The 23,063-nt window shown below is 39.3% G+C and overlaps 1 protein-coding gene across 1 annotated transcript in view; it reads right to left on the bottom strand.

Moving 5' to 3' along the window:
- Positions 1-23,063, bottom strand: part of ATP8B4 (ATPase phospholipid transporting 8B4 (putative)) — a 162,180-nt gene that overhangs the window by 106,359 nt on the left and 32,758 nt on the right. The window contains exon 3 of the mRNA XM_058540543.1: positions 4,024-4,106. Within this exon, the coding sequence (XP_058396526.1) occupies positions 4,024-4,106 (83 nt within the window). The remainder of the gene's footprint in view (positions 1-4,023; positions 4,107-23,063) is intronic.

Here is a 23,063-nt window from a genome sequence, read left to right on the forward strand (position 1 = left end):
AGGAGAGGAAGGGAAGAAAAGTTGAAGGCTATAGGAAAGCAAGAGCAATCAAGAGAAGGATTTAGGGTTTGTTAACTGTCCCAACTCTTTCAAAGACTTTTCCATACCACATCTTGCGTCACCCTCTTGGTCTTTAAATTGGGCTAATAGGGGAAATCTAATTTGTATATTGTGTCTAATTTATTTCCTCTCATCCCTCTATTCATTCTTCAAATGCTTTCTTGGAAACAGGAAATTATATTTTAATAAAGCTAGACCCATAAAACACCCTATTGATTTGAACTTTAAGATAGATTAAGATTCAACCCAAGATTTAAGAATGAAAGAGTAAATTTAGCAGAAACCTAGTTCTTAGCCCAGAAGTGTACCAGCTTCATGAATCTGGCGTTACATGTTCTCTGAAAAGTGACCACAGTTTAAGTATAAATAATAGAAAAGAGAGGTCTGTGTTGACTTTATTTGGGAAGACAATTATATATTAGAGATTTGGTGAGTTATCTATGCTGTGTGAAGAAAATTCAAGCCACACCTAGTAAGTAACAATTATTAATGCACTTTAAAATAAATTTTATGAAGTATTTAGAAAGATTATTTTCATATATAAGCAAGTCCTTTAACCTCTCAGGATCTGTGTTATCCCAGCTGTAGCAAAAGAATTTTTTAGATGAGGAAGCGTTTTCTTGCTTCAGTCTGAGCAGCACCACTTGTATTGGCTTAGATTTGGGGCTTCTGTGTTAAATTTTGTTTGGAGAAAGGATTCTAAAGTAAAGACATTATAAAACCACCACACCAGATGATCCCTCTCCCAGCCACCTGCCCTCCACGGGGATGGGACTCAGCACTCCTGCTTTGTCCTGCAAGTTCCCATCAGGAAGCTTCCTCCTCACCTCATCGTTTCACACCCCATTCCCAATCCCTTTACCTTAGGCCCTTCCTTTGCTCTCCCCTGTCTTCCTGGGGCCTGACACTAATCCTAACCCCCAATCTCTGGCACTTGCAACCATTTATTCATTCATTCATCAAGTATTTATTGAGCACCCACTATGTGCTAGGCATTGTTCTAGGAGCTTGCATAACAGCAGGTAGAGATGGACAATAAATAATAAACTTAGAAGTTATTATTTCTAAGTTATCTGATGGTGATAAATGCTATGAGAAGAAGAAAAAGTCAAGCAAGGTAGGGGGAACTGAGAGTATGAGGAGTCATGCTGAGGAGGGGGATTCTTGGTCCCATTCCTGCAGTTCCACATAGGAAATCCACCTAATCCAGCCCGGCCCTTTTTTTTTTTTTTTTTTTTTTGTGAGGAGATCAGCCCTGTGCTAACATCTGCCAATCCTCCTCTTTTTTTTTTTGCTGAGGAAGACTGGTCCTGGGCTAACATCCGTGCCCATCTTCCTCCACTTTATATGGGATGCCGCCACAGCATGGTTTGCCAAGCAGTGCATCGGTGAGTGCCCAGGATCCGAACCGGCGAACCCCGGGCCGCTGCAGTGGAGTGCACGCAATTAACAGCTTGTGCCACCGGGACGGCCCCAGCCTGGCCCTTATACACTATCCTGTCATTGACCTATGGTCAGAGTTCTTGGAGGGCGTGGTAGAGACAGCACTCAATAAATATCCTTACTTGTTATTTCCCAGCCTCCTTTGCAGTTAGATCAGGCCCATGCAACTCATGCTGGCCCATGAATTGAGAGAGGAAGAAGCAGTTAAAAGTCAGTGTGTCTCTTTCATCTCACCCTTACCTGATATGTTGACCTTAGAGACCATTAGTCTGGGGACCATGGCTACAAGATGGGAAAGTCCACCTGACCTGCATCAGAATGTGACATGATTGGTGTAGCTACTGTGGAAAACAGAATGGAGAGTCCTCAAAAAATTAAAGATAGAACTACCATATGATCCAGCTATCCCACTTCTGGTTATTTATCCAAAGAACATCAAAACATTATTTCGAAAAGATACATGCACCCCTACCTATGTTCATTGCAGCATTATTTACAATAGCCAACACTTGGAAACAACCCAAGTGCCCACTGATGGATGAACAGATAAAGATGTGGTATGTATATATATATATATATATATATATATATATATATATATAATGGAATACTACTCAGCCATAAAAAGATGAAATCTTGCCATTTGTGACAACATGGATGGACCTTGAGGGTATTATTCTAAGCAAAATAAGTCAGACAGAGAAAGACAAATACTATACGATTTCACTCATATGTGGAAGATAAAAAAACAAGGACAAACAAACACATAGATACAGAGGACAGATTGGTGGTTACCAGAGGGGATCGGGGGGCAAATGGGGTAAAGGGAACATATGTACAGTGACAGACAGTAATTAAACTTTTGGTGGTGAACACAATGTAGTCTATACAGAAATCGAAGCATAATGATGCACCTCTGAAATTTATATAATGTTATAAACCAATGTTACCTCAATAAAAAAAAAAGAATGTGACATGAGCAAGAAATAAACCTTTACTGTTTATGCCACTAAGACTCCAGAGTTGTCTGTAATTGCATCATAGTGTAGACTAGCGGTGCCAACAGCTATGAAAGAAAGAAAACTAGATAATTATAACAGTCATTTTCTGCTTTTTGATGAAAAAGAATACTAAAAATCACAAATTTCTACCTCCTCATAGATTGACAGAGGTAGAAAGGTACAATTCTGCCAGGAAAGAAATGAGTAATGTCAAATTATATTTAAGTTGCCCTTCTAGGACTCCATAAATATTCTATGAGGTATTTTAAGCAAGTATTTTGATCCATGAACACAATTTACTTTTCTTGGATTCACATAGTAAAATTTCATTGACAAAATTACTTAGTAGAAAATGTGTAATTTGTTTTAATCTAATCAAAATATTTCCTGGACCATTCAAAATTTCCTGGCTATTCCACTGACTTAAATCTCAAACTGGAAGAATTTTTTTTTCTATAAACTGCACTCATTTAAGAGAGATTAGCAGAATCCAGACGAAGTTTACAAGCAAATGCAAAGAACAAGCAATATAAGCCATAAGATGTGACCTGGAGAAACTCTATAATGTAAATTTGCCTGTGCTTTAACCATGGGCTCATGCTAAGACCTTTGTCCACATTTTCCTTTAGTGGACTCCAAAGAAAATCTTTTGGAAGTCTCACACTCATAAGGATTCATTAATAAATAAAACCAATCTGTATGGAAATACTGATATTCAAAGCCAGACATACAAGTGTGTAAAGCAAGAGACCATTGAGGGGTAGTAGGAAGACCCCAAAGATTCTCCCACCACCCATCATGGTGCCTACCACCCTACCATTAATGGCTCTTTCCTTTGACTCTTGAGGGATTTTTTTCCTCTGCGACAGCTTTAACAGAAAAGAACAAGACACAGCTGGAACAGATCAGGCAGGGGAGACCATGCTGAGGAGCAGCGGACTGGGATGAATGGTGTGAAGATGGTGATAACAAACCATGGTCTAAAATAAAGGGCAACAGCTGACCAACTGATTAATAAATCAGAATATTCTTCCTGAACATCTACTATCTTTAAGACATTATGCCAGGCACTATGCAAGATACAGAAATATACGAGGCAGGATTACTATCTTTGTGAAGTTTGCAGTCTAGTGTTTGGTTTTTGTAATGGAGCCAGAGAATAAACGGATGGTTAGACCTAGAGCTAGAAATAAAACTGTGGCCTGTATTCATTCTCAGCAAGTCTACACAGGGCTCCAGGGAGGCCAAGGTCAGGCAAGTGAAGGGTATTGTGGGACTAGAGGGAACGAGATCTAGAGAGGAGAGAACAAGGATGAAATGAATGATAAACTGATAAAACCATTCTCCCCTTGGTAAACAGATTTACTCTTTAGCGTGAGAAGAGATTACAGGCTCTGATGCCCAGAGAATTTTATGTCCTTCCACCAACTAAAAGGAAACATAAATTGGATTTCAGATAATTAGTTTGTTAGATCCTTTTTGATTATGAGATTTTTGTTTGTCTCTTTTAAACACTTACCATCAAATTTTGCAAGTCTGCTAATATCTGCTCCAAGTTCTGAGGTAACTGATAGTGCGTGGCGGACTTTAAGGTTCGTTTCCCTGTGAAATGAATTGACATGATATAAATTTTTATATAGAACAGCCCAACGGCATCTTACATAAAGCAATCAGGCGGGTGCAGCACATGCAAAATTCAACGCAAGAGATTCAAGAAACTCCCTTCAAATGTCATTCACACCTCTCACACTGTCTCAGGAAAGTGCATAGGGCTTTGCAGGCTCTTAAGAGTTGGCATTGTACCCACTGCACATCTGTATAACAACACAGTAATCTGTTTTTCTATTTGAAAGAACAGAGGACATAATAAATATGGTTTCATTCAAACCTACTCAGACGTCACGCATGAGTTACAAAACACATTAGGAATGGGAACACAGTTGCCAAATAAAGGAGTCCAGTATCACTCCAGAGTCTATTATCTAAGTAGGAGTTTTACTTGCAAAAGATGGTCAAGGCTAGTTTCACAGTAGCTGAAATTTAAATGGAAAAAGGAATACGGCTTTGTGTGTGTGTGTGTGTGTGTGTGAGGAAGCTCAACCCTGAGCTAACATCCATGCCAATCTTCCTCTTTTTACTGAGGAAGATTGGCCCTGAGCTAACATCAATGCCCATCTTCCTCTTTTTACTGAGGAAGATTGGCCCTGAGCTGACATCCATGCCCATCTTCCTCTACTTTATGTAGGATGCCACCACAGCATGGCCTGACAAGCGGAGCATCAGTGCGTGCCCGGGATCCAAACCCGGGGCCACCAGCAGCCGAGCGCGCACACTTAACCGCTATGCCACGGGGCCAGCCCCGAATACGGCTTTCTTTTTCTTGGAGAATCAAGCCAAGAATCCCATAAGTCTAGAATCATACAACCAGGCAGGAACTCAGTGGGTCATAGTGAGTTGGTCATCTTCTTCTAGGCAGGACCATACATACATTGGACAGATGGCTCTCTGGTATTCATGAAATGACCAGCAGTGAAGACTCTATGACCATCGCTCATGTCTTGTGTTTAAGGGCTTGCCATGCCAGTTTTCTCACTGAGTTCAACCTAATTCTCTTCTACTGTAGCTTAAGATCATCTGTCAGAGTTCTATCTTTTATGGAAATGTTTAGTAATGTGTTCATTCCGTCAACAAATGTTGACTGAATACATACTATAGTCACTCATGATACTCAATAATGCCCCACAAGGTTTACTGTCCCTTGAGGGAAACAAAAGGAGGCTAAAAATGTAAATATCACCATTTGGAAGTATACACCCAGCCATGAAATAGTTGAATTTAGAGAACCAAGAAGCAGGTACCTGAGAGGTCATTTAATCTAAACTTCTCATAAATGAATTTCACAATGATGTCATGACAATATTAAACCAATTCAAGGAATGCCCATTGGTGAAAGAGCTTTCTGCAGCAAACACTAAGTTAGATGTATAATCGAAGTTATTTTGTTTAAAAGTAATCTCATCGATCAAAATCTATCAATTCCTAAGAAGCAGAGATGAGTGGGGATTGAGATAGTCAAGAAAAACTTCATAATTGAGGCAGAACTTGGGCTGGGCTTCATGGACAAGAGTGAGATAGTGGTGTTGAGGCTAAATGACCAATATGTCCATTCATTTAAACAACTTTTCAAATAACTGAAACAGTCAGTCACACCAACTAGGCTAGACAGCCCTTGTTCCTCAACCCTACTCTATACATCATGTCATTCATCAAAGTTTATCATCATTTTAAGTTACTTCCTCAGGATCCTCTCCAATATCTCACTTCCACTTTCAGATGTGGAAATTAAAGGGGAAGAATAATCACACATAGGCCTTACTGATTAAAAAAAGTATTTTCCAAGACACCTGATTAATAGCTTCAGTCTCATACCATACTCTTCCTTAATCTGCCTCAGTATCCTAATAAACTTCAAAATGATTTTCAGCATAAGAAATAATACAGAAAGATCCTGTGTACCATTTACTTGATTTCCCCTAATGGTAACATCTTGCAAAACCATATCACAATATCACAACCAGGATACTGACATTGATACAGAACATTCCATCACCACAAGGATTCCTCAGGTTGCCCTTTGTAGCCACTCGCACTTCCCTGCCTCCTCCAACCCACGTTTTACTCCTGGCAACCACTAATCTGTTGTCCATGTCTATTATTTTGCCATTTCAAGAGTGTTATATAAATGGAATCATACAGAATGTGACCTTTTGGGATTGGCTTTTTTTACTCAACATATTTCTCTGAATATTCATCCAGACTGTTGCATGTATCAATAGTTCATTCCTTTTTATTGCTCAGTAGTATTCCATGATATAGATGTACCACAGTTTGTTCAACCATTCACCTGTTGAAGGACATGTAAGTTGTTTCTAGTTTGGGGGTGTTTCAAATAAAGCTGCCATAAACATTTTTGTACATGTTTTTGTGCGAACATAAGTCTTTATTTCTCTGGGATAAGTGCCCAGGAGTGAAATTGCTGGGCTGTGTGGTAGTTGCATGTTTAGCTTTTTAAGAAACTACTAAACTGTTTTCCAGAGTAATTGTAGCATTTCACATTCCCATCAGCAATGTGTGAGTGATCCTGTTTCTCTACATCCTTGCCAGCATTTGGAATTGTCACTATTTTTCGTTTTAGCCATTCTGATAGGTGTGTAGTGATATCTTATTATGGTTTTAATTTTAATTTCCTTAATGGCTAATCATGTTGAACACCTTTTCATGTGCTTTTTTGCTATCCATATGTCATCTTTGGTGAAATGTCTCTTCATGTCATTTGCCAATTTTCTAATTGGATTGTTTGTTTTTCTATTGTCAGGTTTTGAGTATTTTTCATATATTCAAGATACAAGTCCTATGTCAGACAGATGTTTTACAAATATTTTCTCCTAGCCTGTAACTTATTTTGTCATCCTCTTAACAGGGCCTTTTGCCCAACAAAAATTATTAATTTGATGAAGTCTAGTTTTTCAAATTTCCTTTTTTCAGATCATGCTTTTTACGTCAAGTCTAAGAACTCTTTGACTAGCCCTAGATCTCGAAGATTTTCTCCTATGTTTTCCTCTAAAGTTTTATGGTTTTAGGTTTTATATTTGAATTTAATTTTCTTAATAGTTATAGGGCTATTCAAATTATCTATTTCATATTGAGTGAGTTGTGATCGTTTTTGGACAAAGTGATCCATTTCATCTAAAGTTATTAAATTTACGTATATAGAGCTATTTGTAGTATTTCCTTATCCTTCTGATGTCTTCAGGATCTGTTGCAATATCCCCTGGTTCATTCACGATATTGTTAATTTGCATCTTCTCACTGTTTTTTCTTTTGCAGTCTTTCTAAAAGTTTGTCACTTTTAGTGACGTTTTCAAAGAATCAGCTCTTTGTTTCACTGATTTTCTCTACTGTTCTCCTGTTTTCAAGTTGATTGATTTCTGCTCTTGACTTCATCTCCTTCCTTTGACTTGCTTTGGGTCTATTTTGCTGTTTTCTAGGTTCTTGAGAAGGGAGATTAGATTATTGATTTGAGACTTTTTTCCTTTTTATGTATATGTGTTTCATGCTGTAAATTTCCCTCTCAGCACTATTTTAGCTTCTGCTCAAACCAGGGACAGGATCACACAGGCCAAACTCTATTTCAATAGCCCAATATAACAACGATTTGGCAGGAAGTGGTTAAAACCACGGGCTCTTTTGTCAGACTGCCAGGTTTGAGCCCTGGCCTCACTCTTTAGAAACTTGGGACAAATTAGTTAGTCTCTGTAAGTCTTGGTTTTCTCATCTGTTCGATGGGGCTCATATAGTACTTATGTCAGGATTAAATGATAAAATCCATCTAGAGAATGTATACAGTATCTTTAAAATGTAAGCATTCAGTAAATGTTTTCATGCCAGACAGGCAGATGCAATCCACTGAAACAGAACTGCTATATGGTCTATAGCTAAACTCGCAATCCACATCAGTGTCAAAACTCCATTTCCCTCTTCTCTCTCTACCAGTTAATTTCACCCAGTTCCAAAAGACTGCCTTCTACAGTAACATCAGTGCTGCTTTCCTCAGAGACTCTTGATCAATACTCCTCTCATTTTCCTTAGAGAATCACTTAAATTAAAAAAAAACCCTTCTAAGGAATCTCAGTGAAGAGTCCTGTGTAAAATTTATTCACATATACATGTTTAGCCCACTGTACCTGAAAGAAAATAAATTCACATAAAAAGACAGAGTTTTCAAAAGACCTGCAAAGTAATTAACAAATGGACTTTGCAAACTAGACTCCTATTTTTTCCAAGAAAATGAAATGAAGAAAGAGGTTTATGGTTTAAGTCCTGCTCCCAAAGATATTACTCTCAATTAAATTAAAAACCAATTTAATGAATTATTCCAGCGAATAACTTACCCGTCAAGTTCAGCAGTTTCAATGTAACAGAGACCATGTGGCTCACTACTTGATAGGAGAAGCAGATCGGCCTATTTAAAAAATCGTGATAAAGAAGACTTGAGAAGAGAAGACTGATGGAAAACCTTCTATGCTGTATCACTTCTCCACTACTAATAAGCCAGGAGAGCCTTAGAAAAAAGTGAGGGACGTGGAATCCTGGTCCCCCCTCTGCCACATGCCCTGAGTCAAACCCTCCCTCTACTTCTGGGCTCCTGTTTTGCATGCCCCGTGACCGTCAGAGAATGTGAGCAAGGGCAGGGGATACCACCTAAATTAACAGCCACTTCATTTACCTTCTCTGCAAGAAATACATACAATTCTATTTTCTTGCTTTCATAACTACCAATGGAAAATAGAAAACTTTCCCCAATAAGTAAGATAATTGGAAATATTTATACGCACATCCTTTAATCCCCTAGTATTGTCAGTTCAGAGCACGGGGCCGGCCAAGGAGATGAGGAAAGACAGAAGTGAAGTAGGAGGAGGAAATTGAAAACCATAGAAAAAAATAAGAGAGGCAAGGAAATTTTAAAGAGAGAGAAAGATGAAAAGAACAACAAAATAAAAAAGATAAGCTAGAAAAAAGAAAAAGGTGGTGTGTGAAGAACGAGAAAGAAAAATAAAGCAGGGGCTAAGCAAGAGGGCAATACAGAAGAGGATACATGGTGAAAAAACAGCAGGAAACACAGAGTGAGGAGGCAGTCTTTCACAGAGATAAATCTTTCTACTTGGCTGTCATTTGAGCTTTGGAAACGACCTATCATAATTCAGTTTTAGAATGCTGGTAGTTTTCTATATTGGGAAACTATTTTATATCAAACTTCTAAATTCATTTTAAAATAAGGGGTTTGATGAAATTCTGAAGGATTTCAATGTCTAAAAAGAATTGACCAGAATTTTAGCAATTAATTTTGAGGCAGTAGCCTAACAATTTTCTAGCTGTCTGAATGTACGATTGGCATTCCAAATCTGTGAAATTGTCTTATTGTTGTTTTTTAAAATACTAGAATTGCCCCATTCTCAAGACCTGGAGGTCAAATTTGCAATCAATCCATTCATTTCATTGTCTCAAGCTTTTAAATTTCCAGCTCAAAAATAGGCACTCCGTGTGTGTGTGTGTGTGTCTGTGTGTGTGTGTGTGTGTGTGTGTGTGTGTAGTTTTGTCTAAAGCGTGATAACGCAGAGCTGAAAAAAACTCAGTGACAAGCCCCTAAAGGAACAAATGGGTTTGCATTATCAAGGCCATTCCTCGTCTCTGGATGAAAGAGTCACAGAAGGTTGTGGAGGCAGAAATTGTTTTCTGCCTTGTCACAATGTAACCAGAGCATACCCACTATAGAGAGAATGGGAGAAGAGTATATGCCACTCTTGAGCCAAAAATTACCCACCTTGATTTTAAAAGGAAAAAAAATGTTCTTGAAAATTTTCCTTGGTCTTACTTTTCACATCGAAATTTCAATGAATATGATAGCAGTAGAGCTTCATGCTCTTTGAGCCTATACCTCTCCTCCCCTGAGCTTAAATGGATCATTTTAAACAAAATCTAGAATTCTCTAATTCTTATCATCTGCAATTGAAAATAGTTACGCAGTATAGAGAAAGATATCTATTTGTACTGAGTTCTTTTCTTCTAAACTGTGCACTGTAAGAAGGATCCAATGTTACTGTTTAATAATGAGCTCAGCTGCCTTAACATTTATATTTTTGTAGACAAGGGGAGGAGTCATAGTCCACAGCTGGCTCAGAACATGTGACTGAGGCACACCGCCATCTGGTGACTGGATTCTCTCCTGAGCAGTGACTCAACTCCCTAGAGGCAGAAACTGAGAAACATAAATGTCATAGGTTCTGGGCTAACTCTTCCCGCTCACTCTACCCTCTGGGGACCTGGGACTTCTACCTTTCCTGCCTCTTCTCATCCCCTTCCTTCTCACCTTTTTCTTGATGTCCTCTGAACCTTCCTCCTTTCTCCCACTCCCTGATCTCAGTCCTGCTCTCCCCTCTCTCATCCTCTGTTCTCCCTGCCCCACTGCTGAGCCTTGGTATCCCTTTTGCTAACTTCTCCCTTCAAGGTTTTTAATTCATTATAGTCAAGGAGGAAGTGTGAAGGGGCAGGACCAGCAGGAGCATCTGGCAGAATAAGCGGTCAGTCCACTCATCATCATGCAGTCCTCCTATTTCCCAGTGCACTCAGTAATAATTCTGAAAAGGAAGGGCAAGATAGCCGCAGTAAAAGCCCTGAGTCCCTGGTCACCCTTCGTCAAAGGTTCAGAACTGGGAATAGAGCAACATACGGGTGGTTTTAGGGCCCCCTAGCCCCATGACTCTGTGAGTCTCAGATCAAGCCTCTTAAAGCTGATCCCTTCAGTATCTCTCAGGGGACCCAATTCCTAGTCAATCCAGAAACTTATGTTTGAGTTGTAAGTGTTTATAATACCAATAGCCAATATTTAGTGAGGGCTTACTATATGTCTGCACTATCCTAAGAGCTTTACATACAATACTTTATGTAACTCTCACAGAAACCCTTAGTGTAGGTCCTGTTGTTATCCTCACTTTACAGATGAGCAAAGTGAGGCCCAGAAAGGTTCAGTAACTTGTTTGAGGCCATATAGTAAGTGGGGCACCAGGATATGAATCCAAGCAATCTAAAGCATACACTGCTGGGAATACTAAAACAAGTAAAAATTTCTTCCCTTCAAGGATTTTATAGTTTAGTAAAGGCAGAATATGATAAGGTTTCTGAGGGTCTTATTAACAAAGTGCTCTGGGAGGAGCGCAAACAAGAAAGAGAGTACATCGGGTTGGTAGTGGAGGAAGGGCCTCATGGAAGATTCTGGATGGAATGGAGGGCAGGTCCCCTCAGGCAGAGTCATTAGCAGGAGTAAAGAACAGGGGAAGGGAAGGTGTGATTATTGGAACTCACAAGCAAACAGTTGGTAATTCCAACCAGAACCAGCTTCCTTAGACCCCCGTTTGTACGTTCTTCTCTCAATTATTGCTGCCTTTTCCCATGCCCTGCCAGGAGAGGCTCAATCATGTCTCCTACAAATGAAGTAGTGTTTTCCAACACAACGCTCCTTCCCCTACCTTCCACAGCCAACAAAAAACTCAAGCAGCTGCCTCATGGAAATCTGAAACAAACATTTCAGTCAGAAGAAATTGAGAAGAATCCACTGAACATCTTGAGTCCTCAGAGCCAATGACATTGTCCTCATGGGTTTATTAGGCATAATTAGTGTTTGTTGAATTAAAGAATAAATGAAGCAAAACCTCAAGCAATGATAACACCTAAAAGCTGTATAATTCTTTAAGGATTTACAAAACACTCTAACATAATTGTGTCACCCTATTCTCTCAACAACCCTATGAGGGGGTAATATTGTTCCTATTGTATGGATAAGAAACCTGAGAAGGTCATCTCTAGTCCCACAAGCACTGGATGAGCTAAATTAACTCATGGAAAGACCACACCCTTTACAAAGACTTGGGGAGAGCTTCATCACATCTAACTGAGGAACCCAAGGCTCCGAGAGATTTAATGGCATACTCATGGCCATATAGAGCTTAAACAGTAGAGCTAGAACTAGAATTCACAGCTCTCATCCAAAAATGTATACTCTGTCCTCTGTTGGCTACAAAATCACTAGAATGATGAAAAACAGAAAGCGTTTTTTTGGTTTTGTTTTGCTTTGTTGTGTTCGAAAACCAAAACCACAACGGTGAATGAATATTGGGACAGCAGTTCCCTAACCTGATGGAAAGATAAATTTGTAGAATTTAATTGGAACACCATATTCAGATCTCCCTTTATTTTTTTTTAAGCCACTCTCACACATGGAGTTCTTCATCTTCTTTCTTATCTACAATATTATCTTTTTTTATAGTCCAAAAATAAAAATCAAAAATGGCTTATGCAGTAGGAGTATACTTACAGGAAAATATGTTGATATGGACAAAAATAAGAATGTGAAGTCATAAAAATGAAAATGTGTAAGGTTATAGGTAATATTTTTATTTAAATTTCAGATCCAGAAATGCATGTTGAATATTAATATGTACTAGATATATTATTGTTTTTGTTTTTTATAATTAAATTGATTTGAGAAGAATAAGAAAAAGATACTGAGAAAGAAGAGAAGGAGGGGAGAAGAATAATGGATATCATGGCATTTACTCATGGATAGGCCCTTTCTCTGATCAAAAAAAATTCTTGCCCATATATTTCACCCCCACAAATTAGTAATTGCTGATAAATGGAACACTGGAAATTTGCTTTATGTTAATATAGAAAATAGTGTGTTGCACCTCTACTATTTAGCAAGAAACTTCTTCAATACAGCTCAGACAAATCTTTAAAATATAAAAAAATCTTTAAATGTAAACTTCAAAAAAACCTTTCTCTGGAAATTCCCAACTTCCTACTGTGTCACATATTTTATTTATTTATTTATTTATTTATTTATTTATTTATTTATTTATTGCTGGGAAAGATCCACCCTGAGTTAACATCTGTTACCAATCTTCCCCTTTTCTTTTCCTCCCTGCCGAATGCCCCAGTACATAGTTGCATGTTCCAGTTGTAAGTCCTTCTAGTTCTTCTGTATAAGCCACAGCCACAGCATGGCAACTGACAGACGAGTGGTGTGGTTCTGTGCCCAGGAACTGAACCCAAGCCGCCAAAGCAGTGAGAGTGCTGAACTTTAACCACTAGGCCATCAGGGCTGGCTCTGTCTCACATATTTAGAAAAAAAAAAGGAGAGTTTATTTGCAGCAATTAGAATGAAACAAGTAACTCTGATTTGAAGCTATAAAACTTAAAATAACAAAGAAGGCAACTAGACCACAAAATGGCATCTCTGGAAAGATGTCCAAAAAAGGGCGCTGAAAAGGATAACATGAGAAGCCCTCATGATGGGTCAAGAGAGAGCCAAAGCCTACCCTTGGTCAGGACTGGAGCTTAGGTCAAATTAATCTTTCTAGCCCTTTCATTTTTGAAGATGAAATTTTCAATTCCTGTAACAGAAGAATGCCTTTGTTTTAAAACAAAAATTTTACAGCCAGCCCTGATGGCCTAGTGGTTAAAAGTTCTGCACACTCCACTTCGGTGACCCAGGTTCCGTTCCCCCACATAGAACCATGCCACTCGTCTGTCAGTAGCCATGCTGTGGTGGCAGCTCATATAGAACTAGAAGGACCTACAACTAGGATATACAACTATGTACTGGGGTTTTGGGGAGGGGAAAAAAAAAAGAAGAAGAAGATTGGCAACAGATGTTAGCTCAGTGCAAATCTTTCCCAGCAAAAAAAAAAAATCAATTAAAAAAAATTTTTACTGTTATAAACACCTAAAGCTTGAATGCCTTTTTGTGGAGGGGATGGGAGTTGCATTTTTTCAGATAAGCTAAACAGCTAAATTCATGTAGTGTTCAAATATGTTCATGTCCAGTAAGGGGTTTATTTCTACCACCAGACAAAAAAAGCAAGACAAAACAAGAGCATGCTGTCAAGTAGAAGAGGAAGGTCTGCATGGCTCCCAGGGTCCGAGTTCTGGCAATATCAAGAATTCTACAGTGTGTTTTTCTCACTAAGTTTACTTGGTTCTTTTAAGGCAAGTCAACTTCATTGTGATAACTGAATTATACTCTGCATTTTTCTCCTGGTCCTGAAATAAAACTAGGAGCGCTGGAAATTTAGCCCAAATGCATTTTAGAATTGAAAGAAAAATTAAGGGCAGTGGGGGTTTCTTATCCGGGAAACAAAGGTAAATAACTTCTAAACATGCCAGCTAATTGGCCATCTCAGGTAAGCTCCTTTCCTTGCTTAAGGTGTACTGATAAGGCAACATACATCAAGTTAGAAGTTCTAAGTTTGGACAGCTAGAAGTCATGCATTGGAATTGGGTGCAACATTCTCTGGTCACTTCACTTCCAACATCCAAACCTGGAGGCCCTAACTCTGGAAGCTCAGGCTCAAGACAACTAGAGCGACTGTTCTAATGGAGTCAGGAGGAGCATATGGTGGTGGTTAGGGGGAAGATTAAAACCCAGATGGCCTGGGTTTAACTCCTGGCTCTTCTACTGGCAAGCTATTTGATGGCACTGTGCCTCTGCTTTCTCATCTGTAAAGTGGGAACAATAATAATAGTACATAAGCTGCCCTCATTGGGCTAATGTGCAGATTAAATGAGTTAAGTCACATAAAAAGTCTGTAATATTGTCTGGCATGTGGCATGCACTCAATAAATGCTAGCTATTATTATCATGATCTTTGTGACATGGTTTTCCAAGATCTATCTCGGTGCAATAGCCCCTAAGTGAGTCTCTTTCAGAGACCCATAAATGTTACTCCCCAGATATAAGCTCTCTGACAGCCCCTGCCAGCTGATGCCAGGGAGCAGGGACGTATATTATTAGTACCGCTAAGTGACTACAGGAGTTCACCCATTAAAGCATTTGTTTGTCCTTGAAAACAGTTTTGTAGATGTTGAGTAGCTAGACATGGAAAAAGTTTGAACAGAGTGACCTAATCAAGAGGCACTGCAGAGTTTTGGCATTTGGAGAACTCCCTTCCTCACTCATCCAAAGATTAAACCAATAGAGCTATAATTGTAGGAGTCAGACATCAATGGAGATAAAAATATCATCTTTGTTACTGATAAAGCTGTTGGAGACCAGGCTTTAGGTCTGTGGGCTGAATGGGCTTGCTAATATTTCTCTCCTGTTAGACAGACTCATCTAGCCATAGCCACTGGAAGCTCTAAACTACCCGGACCCTCCCACAACCCCCACCACAGGGGTAGGGGTTTTTTTTGCTCCTGTAAAATTGATGGCGTGGAGGAGCAGGGCAGAAGGTACTCTGGGCAGAGCCCAGAGAGAAAGGGAAGGAAGGAGGCGCTGGGTCATGCACACCACTCTCTGTCCCCAAACTCAGCAATCAGAGAAGTCACTCGAGGGAGAGAGGAATGAGCAAGGCGGTGCAAGATGCTCAGAGTGTTATTTTGGGGCTGTCGCCCCAAGTGAAAATGCAAAGAACGGGACCTAGGGAAGAGTGGAGAATAACCATTCCCACCCCACCATGTAGCCACAATAAAAACGCCACATCTGCACCATCCAGTAAGGCAACCTCAGGCCATACTTAGATATTTAAAACTAAATCAATTAAAATTAAATAAAATTTAAAGTTCAGCTTCCTCGGTTGCACTACGCACATTTCAAGTGCTCAGTGTCCACACGGGGCTACTGGCTGTCACACTGGACAGCACAACTATAGAACATTTCCTTCACAGCAGAAAGTTCTATTGGACATTGCTGGGACACATGGATTACTGACTTCATGGGAACTTGTCTAAATGGGAGATTCACTTGAAACAATGCTAACAATGCATGCATGGAACTGGTTTCTTTTCACCTGATACTTGCACTTAGACTTGCCTTCCATGTCTCATTCCACAGGTTTTCAATAACAAGCTAGCATGCATACTATAACATAGGAAATATAACTAAATTAGAAACGAAGACCAAGGGAAGTACAAATTAAAATATCAAGGCTAGTGCACAAGTTGGAGCACAGATCTGTTGGCCGTGGGGGTCCTATGGAGTTAGGAGATTTGAAACATAAATTTGATTCTTGCCTTTCTGGGACTCACTCCAAAGAATGTGATGAATGAACATACCATAGTATAGTTATTACAGAACAAGTGAGTTCAGGCTAATAGTTATCCTTGTTAGAACATAACCAGGGGACTCTTAAAATGCATTGTTTTTACTGAACATGTGAAGTTGAAAAGTACCTAGCATTGCCCCTAAAATATTCAATTCTAAATAAAGTTAAATGTAGTTAAATGTAGAGCATATTTTAATTTTTGCTAATTCCACTATAATCTAGCACCATGCCTGGCATAAAGTAGTTGCCACAAAAATTTTGGAATGTACACATCTTAGAATTCCACATATGCCAGTTTAAAAAAAGTTAACGTTATCCACTCAGAAGCATCAAAACTCTCTCATTGTAATCACTTATAATTGAAAGTAGAACTACGATGAGTTCCATGGAGCCCTTTCTTCTAAGCAAAGAATCCTGAATATATATGATCTTTTCTTAATTAGGGCATATAGGTGTTTATTAGTATCCCATTGATCCAGAAAACCTGAATTTTAGAAATTTATATCCACTTTTTTTCCTGTCTTCTTTCTCACAGAAGAATGACATTTACTCATTCAACCAACATTTACTGTCTGCTCCCTATGATCCAAGATGGCTCTAGGTGTTAGAGACCAGGCAAATCGACATGTTCTTTACCTTCAAGAATCCTGTAGTCTAGTCTCAGTTCAGACAGAGAATCGCAGTATGTAAGGGCTGCAAGGGATCTTTGAGGTCACATAGTGGTCTAGCACCCTGATTTGATGCAGGAAGAAACCAAAGGCAGAGAAGCTAAAGTGCTGTCACTGAGGGAATAGAGTGAAGACTCAGTTACCCCCTAAGTCCCCATCCAGCATCCTCACACTCCATCCGCCTCCATTTTCCCTACAGGGTGTGTTCTTCTAACGGATGCCACCCCCTGGTGTACTGTGCCTAATCTTTAATGAGCTGGAAAATAAGCTGACCAAACTAACTGAAATTACGTCCAATATAAAAATCAGTAGCTTGTGGGAACCTGGCAGACAGTGCTACGCATAAGGAGCCCAGGTTGCAGCGCATGGGCTTGGAGACCTCTGATTTGGCTTCTGTGAAAACTTTCTTTTTGGTTCTCAGCTCTTTTCCAAAGAATTGAGGTTGTCAGAGAAATAAACACTTCTCTATTTCAAGTGCGAACTCTTTGTGAATGGCCTGTCCTCTGAGCAGTCCCCTTAGCATAGGCTTTTCCAGAGCATCAGTGTACACAGATTGTGCATTAATTAAAGAAGACTATTTCTCAAAGTGAACATTTAGGAGTCTCAACTGAGTCATTTTTTTAAATAGATCTTGGAGCCATTTTTTTTCCTGTGGGAAAATGCCTCAGATTTAATGAACACCCCATGATGCACAAAATTACACTCAACACAAAAACTTTCATAAGTCATCTAATATATATTTGACATAAAGACTACGATAATTTGAATTTTTAATCTCTCATCTGGATAGCTTTCATTGCCCTCAATTAATATGAACTATATAGTTAATCACATACATCATAGTTATTGAACCGACCCCTTGTAGCTTATTAAGGAAACTGTACCACAGTCAGTTTGAGAATACAAGTTATAGTGCATTTGGCATACCAAGCGAAACTTCATAAGTAGCATTTTATTACTTCGGAACAATCAACAGACATTTCTGATTGTGATTATTCAGGAAGGAGCATACGTTTCCTCTTCCTCTAGCTTATCTTTTCTCTAAATATACTGCAAATTAACAGTATTAATCCTGTTATTGAGGAATAGTATTCAAAATATGTGAGGACAAACTGTTTTTAAAGTACTCGGGAGCATTTTAAAAGCTCTTATTTACATGAAACAATTGACAGCTGATTTAAAATCCTTTGTATCTGTTAATTTAAAAGATCACAAAGGAGATGGACAAGGGGATATCAGTTAGCCTTGTTTGAATTACCATGTGATTGCAAATAATTCATCAACACGTCCTTTAAAACATTTTACAATCGAGACTTTTTACTAATACATCTTGGTGTTCCTTCCTTAATTACTCTGAATTAGTATGGATTTATTAAATTTACAAATGTAAATACTTCAGTACATATGCTATTTTAATCTGAGATAAATTCTTTAAACAATACTAAATACTCACAGCAACAAATTGGTTATTTTCTAATTTAATGATGTCTCCGACTTTCACATTCATCCATTTTTCATTCTGCAGTCTAAGAAGAAAAACAAAATTAATTTTTTTCAGGAAGAGAGGAAAATCAAGGGAATGTATTCACAATGGAGCGTCATATAACAGAAGCAGATAAGACTTTTCTAGAATGCTAAACTCAAAGGACCTTACATAACAAAGTCTTTTACTGAGTGATGTGGGAATTAAGACCCCGAGAGGTCAAGTGATTTGTGCAAGGATACCCAGTGAGTTAGTGGTATCCCTATGGTTAAACTCAAGATGCCTAACTCTTGGCTGTGTGCTCTCCCATGGTGCCAGCTTTATACAGCAGCTATTAACTCTTGCTTACATTTCCTTGGCCAGAAGATTAAAAAGGGGGGGGGAGGGGGCAATATATTCAATTACTGACGTTCTTATCAAACACCGTATTAATAAATATAGAAATATCACTGCCATTGTCTCAGAAGTCTAACTGGAGGCAAGAAGTGAAGGAGGAGACAGAGGCAAGGGAGAGTGGTCCAGGGCAATGGCTAAAATGCAAGTAAGAGGAAAAGAATAAAAATTTTGGAAAGGACAAGCACAACAATGGGCGATAAAAGAAGCCTTGGAAGATAGAACGAGAAAGACCACCTACAAATCAGCCATAAGCACGAAGGCTGAAGGATGGGCGTGGTGGCATTCCAACGGCTAGGATCGACAGCTCAGCACTGAGAATAGGATGGCCAAGGTGCTGCACTGCTTTCTTCCAGGCGCATGTATATAATGGAGCCCAAGTCTGCCCTTCAAGTTCACAGGGGTTTGTGATGAAAAGCTTTTGGGTCTAGTTGGTCAGGCCCCTTGTGACAAGTTAGGCAGACAGGCCATCTCCAAACAGATCACCTGTGGCCTGTGCTGCTAATACTGTGATGCTAATCATCCCTTCCGAAATTTGGAAATGAGATGTAAACCAGCTTTGTTTTCCAAGTTGGAAGCCTTCCTCACACTTCCTTCTCAGCGATTCCCTTGTAGGAAAGAAGGCTGGGATGAGGAGAGCAGGTTCCCCAACAAGTTAAGGTGGGCAGGTTAATTTCATTGTGCAATTTTTTAAAAACAACCTAATTTACTTGTTTTATAGACTGGAAAACAGTTTTAAATATTTATACAACTGTGAAATATGCCTCACACTATCAACCCTGCTGGGTCGTTTGGCTTAAACACTCAAAGAATTTTTCTTTAATATGGGTCCAAGTACATGTTGTTCTGGAAAGTTTTCAACTGCAGCATTTTCATCTCTAGCCAGAATTCAATCATTTTTCCAATGCCATACTTTTCTGCACTTCATCTAGTTCAATGACAATGGGAGAACCTAGGAAACCTTCTCAATCTCATTTTGTTTATTTTTACAGGTATGGATTCTGTGTTGGTTTACTTCTCCTGGGGATTCCTCCTTGGGAGCATTAGTGACATTTCTCAGGGGACAGTATCTCAGATAAAACTCTATGAAAATGGACTGAGATGGAGACCGTGTCTTTATTTATGGAAATTGCACTGCTACTAAATTGCCCTGAAGTCTCTATTGAAAGTGCATCTGCTTTAGGAAGAAGCTGAGATGATATTAAGTTTCATCTCCAAACTCTTATTCCTACTTCCTGTACACTATAAGCTCCAGGAAGGACCACATCCTACTTCTTCCACCCAAATGGAAAATCAACCAACGTTAAAAAGGGAACCCTACAGGATCTCTTACACATTTCAAACTACAAATTTGATAGTTAAGTCTGCACAGATAAGTAGCTATAGCCACTACTTGGGGGAACAAACCAAAACCTGAGTTTTCTTACTTAAATTCTCTCTAACTTGTTTTTCTCAAGTTCAGTATCCTAATATTTCCCCCTGTAAACCCAAAGCAACTGGAAAGATGTTTTTAAAGTTGTGATGGTATCCATGGGAATTACATGAATTAACTACTACACTTGGAAAAATACTAGAATCAAATTTCTTTTTTTTTTTTTTTTGGTGAGGAAGATCAGCCCTGAGCTAACATCCATGCTAATCCTCCTCTTTTTGCCGAGGAAGACCAGCTCTGAGCTAACATCTATTGCCAACCCTCCTCCTTTTTTTTTTTTCCCCAAAGCCCCAGTAGGTAGTTGTATGTCATAGTTGCACATCCTTCTAGTTGCTGTATGTGGGACGCGGCCTCAGCATGGCCAGAGTAGCGGTGTGTTGGTGCACGCCCGGGATCCGAACCCGGGCTGCCAGTAGCAGAGCGCGCGCACTCAACCACTAAGCCACGGGGCCGGCCCCCCAAGAATCAAATTTCTTTAAGAAAAAAATTTGCAAAACCCCAAAGCATGCAAAGATTCCCTGATATGGAACAAGCTGATATGGTCAACATGAAGTCCTATTGGGACAGTACAGAGGAGTAAGAAAGCAGAGCAAAATACCTTTCCTCATGCCAGATCCTCATGCCCACTACCTTCCTACCCACACGCACACCTACCTGAATTTTAACCTCTACTTTCTAACTTATTAAATATCCAAAAATAGAAAAATACTCAGAATAATTCATCTGACCATCCTTTGCCAAGATTTGACTATTAATCTGCTAATGTCACCCGATAGGCCAAGAAAGCAGAAAAAACCTGTAATACCATATATGAGCCCAGACGCCCTTACTTTATCTCACTCTACTCCTCTTTCTCTTTTCCTCTCTTGCCACCTGCCTGCTCTCTGCCCAGAACATATGCCTATGAGCTCCTCTTCCCAAAAGGCCCCTTTGTTACTCCAGATATCTTCCAACGCCTGCTCATCCTTGATCACCTACCCCTCTCCACCCATCCCAATGGAAAAACTCCCCTAAAGAGGAGCATTCCAAATACTTTGCTTCCAAAGTCTTAGAACTAAAAGTGTTTGAGATCTTAAAATCTTTCTAGTATGTGCGTGTACAAATTCCACGGGACACAATATCATTTCTGTGGGCTACAAGCTATGGAGAACCTTCACCAGCAACAATGCAGTTTGACACAAAATTTTTCTGAGCTTGAAGCCAAATACTGTTGTGAAGGTACCCAACCATGGGAGAAATTTTCCTAAAAGAAATATTATTCAAAACTAATTAGCAATCTGGCAAGAAACAGCAAATGGTATTCCCCAGATGTTGACCCCGACCCTGGCCCCATCCAACTACATCACCAACAACCTACACAACTGACTCACAGACACACCTATCAGATCTGTGGACAGCACTCTGCCAAGAAGAGAGCATAACCCTTGCAAAGTAAGATTATGATAGAAAGTCATCTTATGACTTGAAGAATTTACCAGAAACTGAATGAAGAGGAAGAGGAAGAAGTACAAAATAGATTACTTTAGAAAGGAGAAAGTAACTCTCTCCAGATATAATTAGAGTTTTGAAGAAAAAGGATCTGGAGATATTGGTAAACCACAGGCTGTGTGTGATGCCTTGATTAAACCCCTTATTTGAATATATATCCGTAGAACAATCAACGTGTATAATACAATCAGAGGAGTTTTTTTAATGTTATTTCCTTTTCTATTATACCAGGTAATTATAACTGCACTAGTTAGCACCTCAGAGACGTATTTCAGTGAGCACTAAGGCTCATCGCTGCAGAAGTACCCAAACCTACTGAAAAAGTATAAACTGATAAAGACCTGCAAATGAGTTGAAATCAGATATCTTTTAAATCCTGCCATTTTTCTTTTCCTGCCCACCACCACCACCATTGACGACACAACATCAAAGACATACAGGCAGGACTGGAGGGGCAGATAGGAAGGTTCGTTTTAATGCTCATCTTCAAAATATTTCTAGACTTCTAAGATTTTAGCTCGTGTAGTAATTGCATTTCGTCATCATCCTGAAACAACGAAAACAGACACTGCCTGGCTCTCCATGTGTGGTGCAGCTGTTCTCAGGGCTCGTGTGTGAAGCGAGCTGCACCATAACTCTGCAAAGGGGACACAGGAGAGCTTCATGGGCTGAGATGATGACACTTGGCTCCACAGACTCAGCACCTTCAAACTTTGCTTTTACCTTTGTCAAGAAAAGCCCTTCCACTCTCGTGGAGGAATTGCAGCATATAAATATTCTGAAAGCAAGTTAATTCATGCAATTGCACTGAATCAAGAAATTTCAAGATTTTAAGAGATGCTTCAATTTTCATATCAACATAATTATTTCAGGTTTTGAAAGGGACATAATCTAGTTAACACTTGTTTGAACCACATTTTTCAAAAATAGAAGGAGTAATAAGATAGCTTTTACTTTAGAAAACTCACAAGCCAACCACTAAAGAATAAGCCAAGATTCAAGAAAAGGACTCATAAAATTTAAATTCTGAAGTCACCATAAAACATACGGGATTTAACTGCCACAGAATGGTGACTAGAATTACTTTAAGGAAAGAATTTTTAAAGGTACACCCACTAACTTTACATCTACTCTCAGAACATCGGAGAATCTGAGTTCTGAGAAAAGGTGGAGAGAGATAACAACTGTATCTAATAAGCGTTGATAAATTGATCTGAACCTGCTTCTTCCTGATGAGGTATAGCATACCAGGAGCTGCCAGACTTTGCTGAGAACCTCCTTGAGAAAATGAATGTGAGATAGCAACTACCAGGCTCCATGTCACTGAACTATTGGCTCCAGAGACTAGAAATCAAGTATTTACCTTGAACAAGATACCAAGCCCATTGCTGAAGCTTAAGAGACAGAAGGAGGAGATCTTCAATGGTCTCCTCAGGC

The sequence above is a fragment of the Diceros bicornis genome, chromosome 5 (assembly GCF_020826845.1).
Source record: "Diceros bicornis minor isolate mBicDic1 chromosome 5, mDicBic1.mat.cur, whole genome shotgun sequence".
NCBI lineage: Eukaryota > Metazoa > Chordata > Mammalia > Perissodactyla > Rhinocerotidae > Diceros > Diceros bicornis.